The sequence below is a fragment of the Camelus bactrianus genome, chromosome 7 (genome assembly GCF_048773025.1).
Source record: "Camelus bactrianus isolate YW-2024 breed Bactrian camel chromosome 7, ASM4877302v1, whole genome shotgun sequence".
Lineage (NCBI taxonomy): Eukaryota > Metazoa > Chordata > Mammalia > Artiodactyla > Camelidae > Camelus > Camelus bactrianus.
In genome coordinates, this window is record NC_133545.1 from 4,653,240 (window position 1) to 4,669,091 (window position 15,852).

At 53.5% G+C, this 15,852-nt stretch overlaps 1 protein-coding gene across 8 annotated transcripts in view; it reads left to right on the forward strand.

The window, feature by feature from the left end:
* PRKAG2 (protein kinase AMP-activated non-catalytic subunit gamma 2) overlaps positions 1-15,852 on the forward strand; it is a 240,877-nt gene that overhangs the window by 70,748 nt on the left and 154,277 nt on the right. For all 8 annotated transcript variants that reach the window (XM_074366726.1, XM_074366728.1, XM_074366723.1 and 5 more), the window contains exons 2-3: positions 2,698-2,769; positions 5,616-5,895. In XM_074366726.1, coding sequence (XP_074222827.1) covers positions 2,698-2,769; positions 5,616-5,895 — 352 coding nt within the window. The remainder of the gene's footprint in view (positions 1-2,697; positions 2,770-5,615; positions 5,896-15,852) is intronic.

A 15,852-nucleotide genomic window follows, 5' to 3' on the forward strand; every position in this document is an offset into this window, starting at 1 on the left:
ACTTTATTATACCATATACAAAATTTGCAGTAGTTCCCCCTTATGCACAGGGGATACGTTCCAGGACCCCCAGAGGATGCCTAAAACCATGGATAGTACTGAACCCTATATATGCAATGCTTCTTCCTGTCTATAGTACTTACGATAAAGCTGAGTATATAAAGCAGGCAGAGTAAGACAGTGTCCAAATTGCCAGCATCACCACTCTTGCACTTTGGGGCCATTATTAAGCAGAATAAGGGTTACTTGAAAACAGGCACTGTGATACTGCAGCAGTCGAACTGATAATGGAGAAAGCTACTAATAGATGGGGGGGTAGCACATATGCAGCGTGGGATACCCTGGTCACAGGGATGGTTCACGTCCCGGGGGGACAGAGCGGCACGGCACAAGATTTCATCAAGTCACTCAGAATGGTGCAAAATTTAAAATTTGTGAATTGTTTATTTCTGGAATTTTCCATTAAATATTTTCAGACCCGAATTGACCTTAAGTAACTGAAACCTTGGAAAGCAAAACTGCTGATAAGGGGGGAACTACTGTAACTCAAAATGGATCAAAGACTTAAGTATTGAGCTAAAACTCTGAAACTCAGAAAAAACATAGGGGGAAAGCTCTGTCACATTAAATTTGACAAAGATTTCTTGGATATGACACTAAAAGCATAGGCAGTGAAGTAAAAATAGATCAACTGGACAACTTCAAAATTAAAACCTTCTGTGGGCCAAAAGACACTGTCAGAGTCAAAGGCAACATACAGAAGAGGAAAAAAAATATTTACAAATAAAAGGTTAATATCCATATTCTATAAAGAACTACCAATTCAACAACAAACAACCTGGTTAAAAAATGGTCAAAGGATTTCTTGAATAGACATTCTTCCAGAGAAGTTATACAAGTAGTTAACATTAGGAAAAGGCAAATGGAAACCACAGTGCGATACCGTCGCACACCCACTGGGACGGCCACCATAAAAACAAAAACGGAAACCAAACAGAAAATGACAAGTGTCGGTGAGGATGTGGAGAAAATGGAGACCTCATGCACGATTGGTGGGAATGTAAAAAGTGCAGCTGCTGTAGGAAACAGTATGGTGGTACCTCAAAAATATTAAAAATAGAATTACTATAGGATCCAGCAACTCCACATCTGGGTAGATACCCAGGAGAATTGAAAGCAGGGTCTGAGAGAGATTTGTACACCTATTATATTAGTTTTCTGGGGCTGCCATAGCAAAGTATCACAAACTGGGTGGTTTAAACAACAAAAGTGTATTTTCTCACAATTCTGGAGGCTGGAAGTCCAAGGTCAAGGCGTTGGCAGGGTGAGTTTCTTCTGAGACCTCTCTCCTTGGCTTATCAATGGCCACCTTCTCCCTGTTTCCACATGGTCTTCCTCTGTGTCTGCCTCCCAGTCTTCTCTCTTATAAGGACACCAGTCACTGGACTGAAGTCATTTTAAAGTAATCACTTCAACCTGTGAATTTGCTGGGGGGCACACAAGTCAACCTTAGCACCTCCATTCATAGCAGCATTATTCACAGTGGCCAGAAGGTGGAAGCAACACAAGTGTCCCTTGATGGATGAACAGATAAACGAATGTGGTCCATCCATACAATGGAACATTACTCAGCCTTTAAAAGGAAGGGAACCTTGACACGGGCTACAGCCTGGATGAACCTGAGGACATGGTGCTCAGTGAAATAAGCCAGTCACCAGAAGACAAATAGCGTACGATTCCACTTACGTGAGGTCCCTAGGGTCATCACATTCACAGAGCCAGGGAGCAGAACTGCGGGGGGCGGGGGGGGGTGTCAGGGGCTTGGGGAAGGGGCTGGGGAGTCACTGTTGACTGAGTGCAGAGTTTCAGCTTGCAGAATGGAAAGGGCTCCGGAGGTTGGCTGCACAACCGTGCGAATGTGCTTAACGCCACTGAGCTGCACCCTTAAAATGGTTAAGATGGTAAATCTTGTGTTACATGTATTTTACTACAATTTAAAAAAAAAGGAAAAAAGAGAAGGAAAAAAGGGATACAGTAGGTTCTCCAGTCCAGGTGCGGTTTGTTCCTGGGATGTGGAGCTGTTCACTGGCCAGGATACTGGAGGACGGAGGGTGACATGATGACTTCATTTCAGACATGACGAGTTTGCAGCGAGCTACTCCCCCAAGGCCACTCCTCTGGACCACAGTGTCATCAGGCTTTACTGACCACTTTGCCCCAGCTGTCAGCACCCCCACTCGACACCCCCACCCCCATCCCACGCCGCCCACGCCGCCGGCCCTGTCATCTGTCCCAGGAGGACGCGCATCCTTGCACCAGGTTCAGGTCATGAGATGAAGTCCTGCCCGTCGGTCATTCCCCGAAGCCCCGAGACGGGCTCTGTTCTCCCCTCCCCTGCTTTCCTCTCCTGCTCTTTCCCTTCCTGCCTCTAGTCCTGGCCTCCTTCATCTCGCTGCTCCTTCCCTGGGGCGACGGGAGGAAGGGAATGTGCAGAGAGGTCAGGATCTGCGAGCAGCTGGCGTCTCTACCCCTTCTGTTACCTTCTTGGCCATCCTCGTTCCTCCCCAGTGGTTGACACTGGAGGGAGACTCAGGAGGGGGTGGTGATGCACACGCAGGGCCGTGTGGGCCCCTGGATGAGGCCCAGCGGGCACTGGAGGGCCCAGGTCATTGACCTCGTGCTCTCTTTCTGTCCTAGGACCTGAGTGCCTTTGCCATGCCGCTCCTGGATGGAGACCTGGAGAGTTCAGAAAAGCATTCTTCTCGCAAGGTAAGGCCACTTCCTCACAGCTTCTCACGGCTCACCAGAGTTGCCACTGAGGCAAGACTCCCTCAGCACGAGTCCTAGTGGGGACCCTCACCTGCCTTTTTGTCCCTGGCTGGAACGAACGTCAGCACCTGCTCAGCAAATCTCCCTCCTCCCCAGGCGGAGCTCACAGTGCGGGATGAAGAGGATGTCTGTTGGGTTAGCCTAGCATCGTGACTCCCTACCTCTGCCCTCAGACTTGACCTTGACTCCTCTTCCCTTTCACCTGTGCAGGCTGCTTCCTCTCCCAGCTGTTTTTGCTGCTGTTAGGAGACGTATGGAATGAGGGTTAAAGCCACGGGCCTGAGGTCCCATCCCCCACTTCCAGCTCCGTGACCCTCAGAGGGTGATGCCGAGAGGCTCCTAGAATGTCTGCCCTAATTAGGTCTCACTGCACCATCCCCTTGCTGAAGAGCCTCCGTGCATCCCCTTAAAGGAGGATAAGGGGTTTGTGTGTGTGCGTGCGCGCGTGCGCATTTTTATAATAAAACTGAAAATACTGTAAAAATGTTCATCTTTAAAATTATACTTATAGTGATAATTTGGAAAAGTGTGTTGTTTCAATATAATTTCTTAGAGCACAGAGATCTACCATTCGCCATGGTGGTCTTATCCTTTCAAAGTTTGACACAGTAGTTGATATTTACCAGTATATATGTTCATTTTCTTTTCTTTAGGACTTGCAAGTCTCTGTTAAGTCTTATAAATATATCTGTTCAAAGTATTTTTATTAGGAGCATTTTAATCACGAAGCCAGCACAGGGAGTCTTTCTGTGAATCGGCCCTGCCTCCCACACGCCCCATGGGTAACGAGGACCTATTGGTACCAAATTCGTGATGATGAGAGCTGACCAGATAGCACGGAGTACTTACTGCGTGCCTGGAGCTGTGCAGGGTGCTTCCCCTGTGGCATGTCCATCATCCGCACCGCGCCGGGGTGGGGCAGGCAGCCTAAGGGTCCCGTTGGATAGATGACACTGCCTCCAGTCACTTGTCACTGCTGGAAGCCCAGCTGGGATTCAAACTCCTGTGTCTTTGTCCAGAGTCTTCCTTGTCGCACCTGCTGTGGGGTCGTCTCCGTCCCTGTGTCTGCTGCTCACTCCCCATGTTCACAGGCAGACCCCGCCCACAACTGCAAAACCTTCCCCGTGTCAGCCATTCTTAGGATTCAGAAAATCTCCAGAAAGCCTGAGTCTCAGAGGTAGATGAATGGTGGCTGAACCAAATGCTCTGGAAATGGAGACTCTAAATGCTTTTCCCATCAAATGGTTAGAGAAAGAGGAATGTGAACTTTGCTGTCTGCTTGAGTTACAAGGCTCTGGTGGAGCTCAGCCTCTCTGCCTCAGAAGGCCCCTGGGCAAGGAGATTATTGTGCATCCTCTATCTCCCACCCCCACGGCCACACTGGTCCCTTAGGGTCCAGCGAGGAGGAGGGGACATGTGGTTGAGGGTCACTGAAGGTGGCGCCCCCGCGAGGGCATCACTTCCTTTAAGGAACTGCGAGCCCAGCGCGGGGCGCCCTCTAGTGGTGGGAGAGCTCACAGGGGTCCCGGGTCTGGCAGGCCCCCCAAAGGGACAGATCCCTTCCCCACACACCGGTGGTCACCAGCCACATGGACCCAGGGTCTCAGCGTGCTGGAAACTCTTGCCAGGCCGCGTCCTTGCCCAGAGCCCAGTGGATGAGTCGTTTTTCTCTCGTGCTGCAGAGCTGGGTGGGCCTGTCTGGCTCCTACGTTGAAGGTTTCCCAATGAGGCGGCAGCTGTTTAACGCTCAGAGCATGATTCCCATGCATCACGTCTGTGCTGATGCGCCTTCAGACGGCCCTGAAGGGCGGGTACGCCCCTGATTTCACATACGAGGAGACTGAGGCTTAGTGAGTCTAAGAATGCCCAGGATGGCCCAGTGATGGACAAGCCGGCGTCAGACCCAGGCACTCAGATGCTCCTAAGCCCACCAGCAGGATACATTTGAAATTCCTCGAGTCTATGAGTTGTGTGCCTTGGCTTAAATACGGAGTCCAGCCATTTTTCAAACCATATCTACAATTTTAAGTCATCACTGAAGTGAGCCTCAGATATTCTCGGTCTCATTAACTTCCTGCCCGACCTCTGTCACCCCCACCCCACCCCCCGCCATTCCACTGCCGGGGCAGCTTGGAGGTGAAAAACTCATCATTTCCCACGCCAGGGCCCCTCTGGATGGAGCCCCAGTCCTACTGCCTTTAGAGCATAGAGATTTGTGTTTCCTCCTTTGAAGGGGGGCAGGAGAGCATTATTCCAGTGTAGTCAGACCTCGAGAAGGACAAATGTCTTGAGAAGTGAAGGCCAGAAAGGGGAGGGTATAGCTCAGGGGTAGAGTACATGCTTAGCAGGCATGAGGTCCTGAGTTCAACCCCTAGTACCTCCATCAAAAATAAATGAATAAACCTAATTACCCCCCTCAAATAAGTAAAGGTTTAAAATGTTTTTAAGGTTTTTTTTAAAAAAGCTAGTTAAAAAAAAAAACAAACAAGAAGTGAAGGCCAGGAGACAGACCCGCAAACAGGATAAAGGGGGAAGGAGCTGACGTGAGCGCTCTCGCTGCCCTGCCCAGCCTCCCTGGCCTCCCGGAAGCCCCTTCTAGAGAGCGAGACGCAGGCCAGTGGGCCTGCGGGTGGTGCTGACCGGCCTGGGACGGGCCGGCCTCGGGTCTGTGCTCCCGGCAGGCCGCCTCTGTCCACGGAAGACCACAAGGATGCTCTCGGGCTGGGCATGTGGACGGTGGGAGCGCAGGTGCCGAGTGACCTCACCGTCTGTCCGTCTCTCCGCAGGTGGACAGCCCCTTTGGCTCCGGCAGCCCCTCCAAAGGGTTCTTCTCCAGGGGCCCCCAGCACCGGCCCTCCAGCCCCGTGTCTGCACCCGTGAGGCCCAAGACCAGCCCCGGCTCCCCCAAAACCGTGTTCCCATTCTCCTACCAGGAGTCTCCGCCGCGCTCCCCGCGCCGCATGAGCTTCAGCGGGATCTTCCGCTCCTCGTCCAAAGAGTCTTCCCCCAACTCGAACCCGTCTACCTCGCCCGGGGGCATCAGGTTCTTCTCCCGCTCCAGAAAAAGTAAGACATTAATGCTACTGTTGCAGGTGGATGCAGGGCTGCCGGGGACCTTCTCACGGCCACGTGGCCGCTGGGCCGCCTGCGGGGGCTCCAGGGCTGGCCTGGTGGCTGTTGGTGATGGTGCCGAGTGTGTACGTTTGTGCCCATCCCCCAAGAACAGATTTAGCTCCAGAACAATGTCAGTTTCCACTGTCACTTTCTTCCTGCACTGATCCACCCGGTGTAGCATGGCTTGTGGGGTTCATGTGAACACCCCGATACTCACAGTGTGTATTGTCAGGACAGCCACATGAAATGCTGGCCTCCAGCCTTCCCTGAAAACACTGGTGGTGTGAGGATAACACCGGACCCGTGCCCAGGGCCAGAGCCCAGGCCCTGCTTTGCTCTGCCCAGTGCGGCGCCCTGTGCTCGTGGCTTGGTATTTGGGGGATTTGAATGCACCTGTTTCTGGCAGATCCTGAGTTTTTCTGCTTTAGAACCTCTGTAGCGTGGATTGATTTGTTAGCGAAACAAGGGAAGGAAATGTGTGATTAAGAGGGTTCTTGATGCTCCTGGGTTCTTGTGATCTAAGGATAAAATATTCTCAGTTGAGTGCTGTTGATCACAACTGGAAATGGACAATCGAACCAGCAAGTAGGTGGAGCTTATCTTCTCCTGGCCTGTGTCTCAGTGCGTCTCCCTAGTCTTTACGGCTCCTTCCGATGACGTAGGAGGTTCCTGTGCAGGAAGACAGTGATTTGGAAAACATTCTTGCCCTCGGGTGTCAGAGGTCTGGGCTGGTCCTCCCCTCTCTCCGGGTTGGATCTGCATCAAGACCTGCAGGTTGGAGCTTTCCTTGATCTGTGAGGCCGGGACAGAGTGCAGGTTTGGTCTCCGGGACCTAAAAGGAAAGGTCGGGGGACTGTCTTCTTTCTTTTCTTTTTATTTTCTTTTTTGGTGGCTTGGGGTTTTGTTCCTAGCACCCCTAACGTCATCCCCAATGATAACCGAACTTACATGGATGGAGTGGTCCTCACGCAGACATTACGGGAGACACGCATTTGGGAACTACATGTATGAAGCCGGATCAGGAGTGTGTTCTACACCAATGTCTGGATGCCCGAAGGGGCACCCCCAGCTTCCCGGACAGGGATCCTGAAATTCTCAAATGTTCCATCAGGCACCACCTCTAAGGGGAAGGAACGTCAGACCAGACCTACACCAGGGTGTCCTGTTTCTCTAAAGGTGGCATCATGTATGGGTTGCTTACATCAGAACAAGGTTGTCTTAATTTCCTGGGACAGCCATAACAAAGAACCCCAAGCTGGGTGGTTTAAACAACAGAAACGTATCCTCTCACAGTTCCGGAGGCCAGAAACCCCAAATCAAGACGTCACAGGCCTGTGGCCCCTCTGAAGGGCCCAGGGAAGGATCTGTTCCGCGCCTTTCTCTTAGCTTCCTGTGTTGCCGGCAGTACTTGGTGTTCCTTGGCTTATAGAAGCAACACTCCAGTCTCTGCCTCCACCTGCGTCGTCACGCGGTCTTCTCCGTCCATGTGTCTGTCTGTGCGCTTTCCCGTTTCTTCTAGGGACACCAGCCACATTGGGTGAAGGGCCCACCCTACTCCAGGGTGACCTCATCTTAATGAATTACATGTGCAATGACCCAATAAGATTGCAGTCTGAGGTTCCTGGAGAGACATGAATCTTGGGGGGCACCCCCCCCCCAGTACACAGGTTACATCAGAAAAACCAAGATCTACAATCCATGTCACTGGCTGGGGAGGGGGAAGACTTGTGGGTGTTAAGACCAGGGTCATTTCTGAAGGCAGAAAGAAGCAGCCAAGATGCAAGGTCTGGGAGGTCCGGGGGGTCCTGCAGGTGGGATGCTGGGTACCGAAGGTGGGCCGGGCGGTCAGCTCCCCAGCAAGCAGGAGTCCATGCTGTCTTTTCCCGTTCAGTGTTTTTAAAGGCCATTCAGTGTTCTTGACCAGAAAACACCCAGTTGCAAAGGTGTTGTTGTGAGATGCTGCACGGTGAGCGTAGCTTTGTGAGGCTCATCTCTGCCTGGCTAGGCAGCGGCCGGTGGGGCCCAAGAGGTCTGTGGAGTGGCTGGGGCTGCTTGTAGAGACAGACATCAATTAGGGTGGGTTGGGGGCTCGGCTTCTTCAGGGAAGCTTTCTGAGTTGGGTTGGGGGGTGTCCAGACCAGGAAGAACCTGGTTCCAGGAAATCTGCCTGTGCTGCTGCCCTTGAACCCCCGAGCCCAGATCCCTGGCCCTCCCCAACCGGAAGCCAGTGCCACCTCGCCGGTCGATGAAGCAGGAAGGTCCGGGTCCACGTGTGGGCAGAGTCCAGGCACCACTTGTTCCCTGGCAGGGTCGTCAGGCTCCTTCCCGCTTGATTTTTCACTTGTGCTGGTGTGAGGCTTGCATGGAGGATATACAGTCTATCTGCTTCTCCGCCTACTTGACTCTCCTCCTGGATCAAGGTGCCTAGGCGATGTGTTGCTCCCACTGCCCCAGAACCAACTGCTCAAAGTTGAGCTTGAGGGTAATGCCATCGGCCCTGAATGGAGGGTCTTGGTAAGAAGCAGCCCCTGAAACCTACCAGATCCACTGGAAGGATGTCACGAAGACATCGTTTGCTACGCAAGGCCCGTGGGAGAAATTTCCTGACTTGGTACCGAGAGTAGCTGTACTCCTGAGCAACCGGATTGTTTTCTGTCTATAATGGACACTGATCATGTAAGGGCCCAGTTCTCCCTGTCTGCCTTGCCTGCTGGAAATGTGTGAACCAAATTTGTACAAGGGGCATTAAGGGGTACATTTCTAGCCTGATTTTTTTTTTTTTTGAAGTCTAGTCAGTTTACAATGTTGTGTCAATTTCTGGTGCACAGCGTGTTTCAGTCATCCATGCACATACATATATTTGTTTTCATGTTCTTTTTCACTATCGGTTACTACAGGACATTGAATATAGTTCCCTGTGTATATAAGCCTGATTTTTGAATCCATCTTCGGTCCCCATCCTTTTACTCTTACCCCACTCTTTTATTTAACAAGGAAAACAATTTATCAGAAGGATCTGGGTGTGTTTACAGAATTCAAAGAAGAGCTGAGTGCTTGGGGCTTAGGAAGGGAAGGAGCCAGGCTGGTTCTGGGGGGCTTGGCAGCAGGACTTCATGGATCTTTCTGTGCGATCCAGAGAATTCGTAGTCTTTGTATCTCTCTACTTACCATTCTAAATCCCTCATCACAGGTTGTCTGATTAGCCCAGTTGGGATCTCTGAGCCAATCAGTTATTGGGGGGCTGGGGGGTCACACAGCAAGAGCAGAATAACCAGGAACCCACCCAGGAGGTGGGCGGGAAGTTCCTGGAGAAGAGGCCCACTTGGCAGCCCAGGAGGCACCTGTACCCCGGCCTTGTCCTCTGCGCAGCTCATGTGCACGCACGCAGCCTCCCATTTGTACGAAGGGGCCCTCGTTGAACTCGGCCCGTCACCCTGCGCACAGCGGCACGTGTGCGCGCTGCTTCCTGCGCACCACCAGCATCGTGTCCAGCCATCACAACTAAGGATGTCGGCGCGAGGGGAGCCCTCGTTCCCAACGTGATGAAAGGCCCGCTTCTCCTCCAGTTCTGTCTGTACCCCCTCCTGTCCTGTGACTTACAGCCTATGTGATGACCTAGACTCTAACGGTGCTGCAGACTCCCCGGGTGACACTCCAGCTTGGTAAACGCTGTTGTCTGTTATCAGGAGACAGAAAGAGGGAAGTTAGGGATTCTGAGCACAGACGTCTTCGAAGGGGGCATAAAGGAGAAGGAGGCAATTCCATCCTCAGGCCCCTCAGGAAGGAAAGAGGCAATGCAGATGGAGGCTTCAGTTCCAGGTGCTGCAGCTGGTCTGGGACCTGTGGGTGTGCAGGCGGGCGGGCGGGTGCGCGTCGCCCAGCGAGGACACCCGGACCTTTGTTGCAGACGGACCCTACCTCTTGGAGGGGCTGCTTGAATGGCTGTAGTCTTCCTGCGGTCTCCTGGCTCAGAGGTGTTGATCCACCTCCTGGGGACGTGAGTTTTCACCCTGCTCCTCCCAGGCCCGCTGTCAGTAGCAAACCTACTTCCCTTGCATTATTGGGGTCAGTCACCCCAAGCAGCCAAGCAATAACTCACTTTTCTGCATCTTCCTCTAATACAGTGGTGGCATATTATGCCCCAGGACAAGATCCAACCTGTCACCTTTAGTAATTTTTGTAAATGAATCATCCAGACACAGTCATGCCCTTGTTTCTTTCATCGGCTTTCCCGCCGCGACAGCAGACCCGAGCTGTGCGTCGGAGACCACGTGGCCCACAAAGTGGAAAATGTTTACACCTTGTCTAGTTCCTCAAGAATCCTAAGTGGCCAGGTAGCAGTAGAAGCTTCCGGAAAGCAGTGAATCTTATCTTCAGAAGACTTTTTACAACTTAATTGAGGGTGATCTGGCCGTTGGAGATGAGGAAAGGGAGTGCAGGTCGGTATGTTCATGAACTGCAAATAACAAGGTTAAAGTCTTTTTAAAAGCCAAACGATCTTGCACAGCCAGCAAGGCAGGACTTCAGGAAGGACTGAATTTCATGTTCCTAAACTTTGCTCCCTAATCACTGATAACAGCTATAAACATCTGCCACGCACGTTCTAGATGCATCATATGTGACCGTTGTTTTAGTCTCCATAAAAACTCCATGAAGTGGTGCTTTTACCATTTTCATCATCGTAGACACTGAGGCACTGAGGGGCCAAGTCCCTGAGCAAAGGCCACGCCGCCGATAACCGGCAGAACCAAGATGTGAACACAGGCGGTCCAACTCCCGAATCCACTTTGAACCCAGGTGCTCAGACTCTGCTCTGCAGGAATGGGTTTCTAGGAATAAATAAGCCAGTGACAGGACGACTGACTAGCCATTTAGGAGGAGGAAGACTAGAGGTCATTCCTTGCACCAAAACCATTTCTATACGGAACAAGTGGTTTTTCAGTATTCCCCAAAGCGAGTGAATATCTTAAACTTGGGGTGTCAGGCCTTTCTAAAGGGTGCAGACATTTATAACTGTGATGTCAGTATTCACAGTCCTTCTCGCCGCCCCTGGAGGTTGGCAGGCTTGAGACTCGGAGCTTTGGTGTACTGATCGGGCCGAGAGCCGGATGGGCTCCTGCTGGAAAGGGCAGAGGGGGTCAGGGTGAGTGAAGGGAAGGCTCTGCAAGGTGGACTGAGTTGGGGAGGATTGAGGAGAGTTCTGGAAAGTGAGACCAAGGAGAGAAGCCCACCCAGTTCCTGTGCTGAGTAGGGCAGGGGAGAGGGGGGCGGACAGCTCGACGGCACTTTTAAGGAAACATTACTGGGTTTGGGGATCCAGCTGCACCCTTGCTCCCACCTTGCCCCTAACACCTCCCCAAAGGACTGCCATTGTGGGCGGCTGCAGGGGCCGGGCCGCCTGCTTGCCTCCACCCCAAGTTCCGCCTATTCGCTGTCGGGGGCGGCGGTACCGGCTGATGACTTGATGGCCACAGCGTCCTTTGTTTACTGATACGGCTGCAGTATATTTCATTCACAGGGGTCTCAGGTCAGTTCCCGCCTCCTTTTAACTTAGAGTATCCAGGTGTGTCCTGTATCTCCTTGCACCTCAAGTCCTTTGTGGAACGAGGCCAGCTGTGAATTACAAGAACATACACTGGCTTTCTTGAATAGGCTTTTGGAACTGGGCAGGATACGGCCACCCAGGGTCCGGGGACCGCTCCACTTGACGGGGGTGGTAGAGGAAGATGGTTCTCTCGCCCGAGGAACACTTAGAGGTCAGTTCTTCTGGCTTAGAGAGCCCAGATCTCATCTCCCCTGACATTTGTAGAACTCCCCCTCTTTCTAGGAGTCAAGGTTTTCTCTCCAAGGCTTGTACCCACACCTTCGGGAGGACGGGGAAAAGTACACATCTTGCTCAAAGGGAGTGTTTCTCTCGGGAGCTTTTACACGCCCCTCGGAAGCAAAGACTGTGTTTTGGCTGAATTCCAAAGACTGACTTTTCCGGCTGTGAAACAGCGTCGGCAGCCCTGTGGCTCAGGCTCTGAATGAGCACCCGTCTCCAGGGGGACGGGCGCTGCCTGCTTCCCACCAGAAGGAGCGCCGGGTGCGTGGCCAGGCGAGGGCAGCTCACCTCCCCACCCTGCTGGCACCGTCGTGCAGGGCGGGCGGGGGCATGGCTGGTGCCAAGGAGGACGAGTCCTGATAGCCTCTGCGGGCTCCTGGGCCTGGCGAGCGGGGGAGGGAGCTAGTCTTCATGCTAACTCTGGACCGTTTCTTCTTCCTTCCACAACGAGGAACAGTAATTCCTCACATTTTTGGAAGCCTTCTTTGAGAACTGCCTTCAAGCTGCATCTGTTCTTTTAATATTCTTGGTGATGGGCAGACTTTGTCTTTGGAAGACAGATTCTCTGTTTATAAAAGGATCTCCTTGGGCAAGTCAGGTTTGGGGTCAGAAGGTGAGGCAAAGGGGAAACGCACCCTGCGAGCGCGGGCAGGGCCGTGGCACAGACTCGCCTCTGCAGCCCTGGGACCAACGGCGCTCCGGGTGGACAGTCTGGTGGCGGCTCCGCGCTCAGCCCAGCTCCCCGTTCTGGCTGCCCTGCTCCTGCCTCGCCCCCCTCTGCCCCCCGAACTTAGGAGTGTTCTTCTGACGTGACCCCACCACCCACAGGTTTGGGGACAGTAAATGGGCTTTCTGCTGCCCCACTACTGTACTGTCTTGCAGAGTAAAATACTCCTTTTATAGAGAGTATTTTTCAACTTGAATCCTTCCTCCTTTTTCTTTCCCTTTGGGTCCCAGGGAGCAAAGCTGGGCGAGGCCCGGAGGACACGCCGCGTAGCCGATGCAGCGCCATCCGGGTTGACCCTGACTTGCTAAAGGTTTTGCGATGTCACAAGCCAGCACTGCGACATCGGTGCCAACGCAGTGTCTGTCCCTCTCCGTCGCCCCGCTCAGTGGCGGTCTAATTGAGGATGATATTCAAAATGAGGCCACACCGGACCCCTGGCAACAGAAGGGAGCCCAGCCTTGGCACTAGAGGCAGCCTGTCCTGCGGTTACCTCTTGGGGTAGCCGTTTTGCCGGGTAGTGGGGTTGGACGTCCCAGGAGGGGCAGGAAGTCCCTGGACGTGGCTGTTCACCACCAGAAACACTTCCATCTTTCTAACGGGCCCAGCCATCCTGTGGCACCGACGGCTGAACACGAGCTTTCCTTAGCCTGGTCCACCAGCGCTCTTGTTAGCCTGAGGTTCTCAGGGACATCCTGGGCCCTTTCTTTGCCCTCTGAATGGTGTGGCTCAGAGACTTCGTGTCCAGCGGAGTCTCGGCTCATCCCACCTCCTGGGATGCTGCAGCTGACGCGGAGGAGCACGTGGGCTGCGGCCGCTCTGACTCCCGGTCCTCAGACAACCCGCAGAGACCTGGCTTGGAAGAGAATCAAGAGCAAACCACCCGAGGCAGGGAGATGCTGAGAGACCGTCTCTGACACTGGGGGGAGGAGGCAGTCTCCTGGAAAGTGCATTTCGTTTAGGCCTCACTTCCCAACTCCACACCACCTCCCGGTTCCCACCTGCCATCACTGACTCCAAATGTCTCCTTTTAACAAGAGCCTCCCTGCCAGCCCCTCCCACCCCTGCCCCCAGGAAAGGGAGGTGGATTTTGATGCTTGCGTTGTCTGCGCGACTGACGGTGGGAGAACAAAGCCTTCAGAGGAGCAGCCAGCCGCCGCCCCGCCCTCCCCGAGCCCGGGTGAGGGGGATGACGCATCCCTGTCCTTTCTAGAAGGCGCTGGTGGGGGCCGGCTGCCCTGGTGGAGCTCCGTTGTTCGATTACTCATGTGACATCGCAGAACAAGAAGATGAAGCTGAGTCCGAAGTTGCTGTTTTGTACAGTCCCTGGAGGGGCGTGAACGCCCTGTGGGCTCTGCACACAGTAGACACAACAAGGTCCTGCTGCACAGCACAGCGAATTATACTCAATGCCTTATAATAACCTAGAGCGAAGGAAAGCAAGTACGCGTAGCCGAGTCACTGCTGCGCACCGGGGACGGACACGACGCTGTCAGCCAGCCGCGCTTCAATTAAAGAAAAAACGTTTTTGTAGGCACAGTCCACCAATTTTAGGAAGGCATCTAATCCAGTCACACAAGGTCACAGTGTCTGGTTGGCGGGTCAGAAAGGCAAGGGTCATATGGGAATTGCAGTTAGGTTATCAGGCCCAGGGCTAGCTGAGGGATTAGGCAAGATAAAGGGCTTATTTCAGACACTGTTAGGTGGATTATAAAGATATACAATGTCATTGAATCCGTATAATAAGTGTTACAGGTTTAATTGTGTCCCCTCTACAAAGACATGTTGAAGTCCTAACCGCCAGCATCTCCGAATGTGACCTTATCCAGAAACAAATTCATTGAAGGTGTAATTAGTTAAGACAAAGTCCTACCAGAGCAGGTGGGCACCTAGTCCCACAGGACTGGTATTTTATAAGAAGGTGGTGATGGAAGACAGAGACACACAGGGAGAAGGCACAGGACAGCCAGGGTAAAGACAGGAGTGATGTGTCTGCAAGCCAAGGGTTGCCGGCAGCCACCAGAAGCCGGAAGAGGCCGGGAAGGAGTGTGGTCCTGCCGACTTACACCTTGATTTCAGGCTCCGGCCTCCAGGCTGAGAGAGAAGACTTTCCCATGTCCCTGGTTTGGGCACCCTGGTCCAGGCAGCTGCAGAAACAGCGACCTGCCCCAGGAAGCTGGTGCCGAGTGACAGACGGACTGAGAGTCGCACGTCGAGTTTGACCTGCTATCTTTCCATCACAAGTACTTTCAGTGCCAGAAACTGCCACGTGGCTGAGACCCGTCCCTGATGGGGAGAGAAGGCTGGACGTGAGGCCATCTCGGCCGCTGCGAGTTCCTTGTGACTTAACGTCAGAATCATTGGTGATCTTCAAGAGTGCAGTGTCGGTAGTCAGGAGGGAAAGGAAGCCGGGTTTGTGGGTCAAGAGTCGAGTGGGAGGCCGGGAGTGAGAGATGCTGGCCTTCTCTCGGGCATTTGGGTCAGAAGAGAAGGTGAACGAGGGCTCCCTGCACAGCCCAGGCTCCTCCGCTCCTCCCATCCCCTCCCAAGCCTGCGTTGGGACCACATGATGGGGTTTCCACCAAAAGGAGTGAGAGGATGTCACTTCTCAACCTAAGACAGTTAAGGGCAGATGTGAGTTCCTTCTTCTGTGTTTACACGGCTGGAGGCAAAGAAGGCGGAGGTGCTGAGGGGGCAGGAGGCAGGTGGCCAGGCCTGGTGCCTTGTCAGGGGAGCTGCCAGGCCAGCTGCCCTCCTGGTGTGGGACTGTGATGCCAGCGAGACGGAAACCCTTTTTAGGTCAAACTACCGAGAAGTCAGGGCGCAGTTCTCACTGTGGCACAGGAGAGCCTCTCCTGACGAAGGCGGGTGGACGGGCAGCAAGTGGGTGGACGGAGTCAGTGGAAGCTGAGGGCTGGCTTGTTTGCTTCAGGACAGGGGAGACTTGAGCACGCTCAGAGGCGGACAGGAGATGCCGGGACAGGTCGTGACGGGGCAGTGTGTGTCCATCTCTGTGCTGCTTTTGTTCTCCACTACATTGCTGGGTTTTAGTCTGGGTGACACCTCTCATGTGTCCTCATGGCCCCAAGGAGACCGTCTGTCCCCCAGAACTGCCTGCCCCGAGTCAGCCTCCAGCCCCTCTGGCATGTCCAGGGACGTGTACCTGTGTCAGTCTCCTGTTCGTGCAGTAAAGCGAGTTCCCTAAGGCAGCACCTCCTCGCAGCTCCCGCAGCATCCGCCCAGGGCTCCGAGTCGGGTGCAGGTTTGCTCCTCCAGCCCAGAGCGGGCGTTGGCCTCCAGGCCACCCTGCAAGGCAGCTGTTTATCCCCAAGGCAGGCGCGCCACCTGCTCCGGGCCCCTA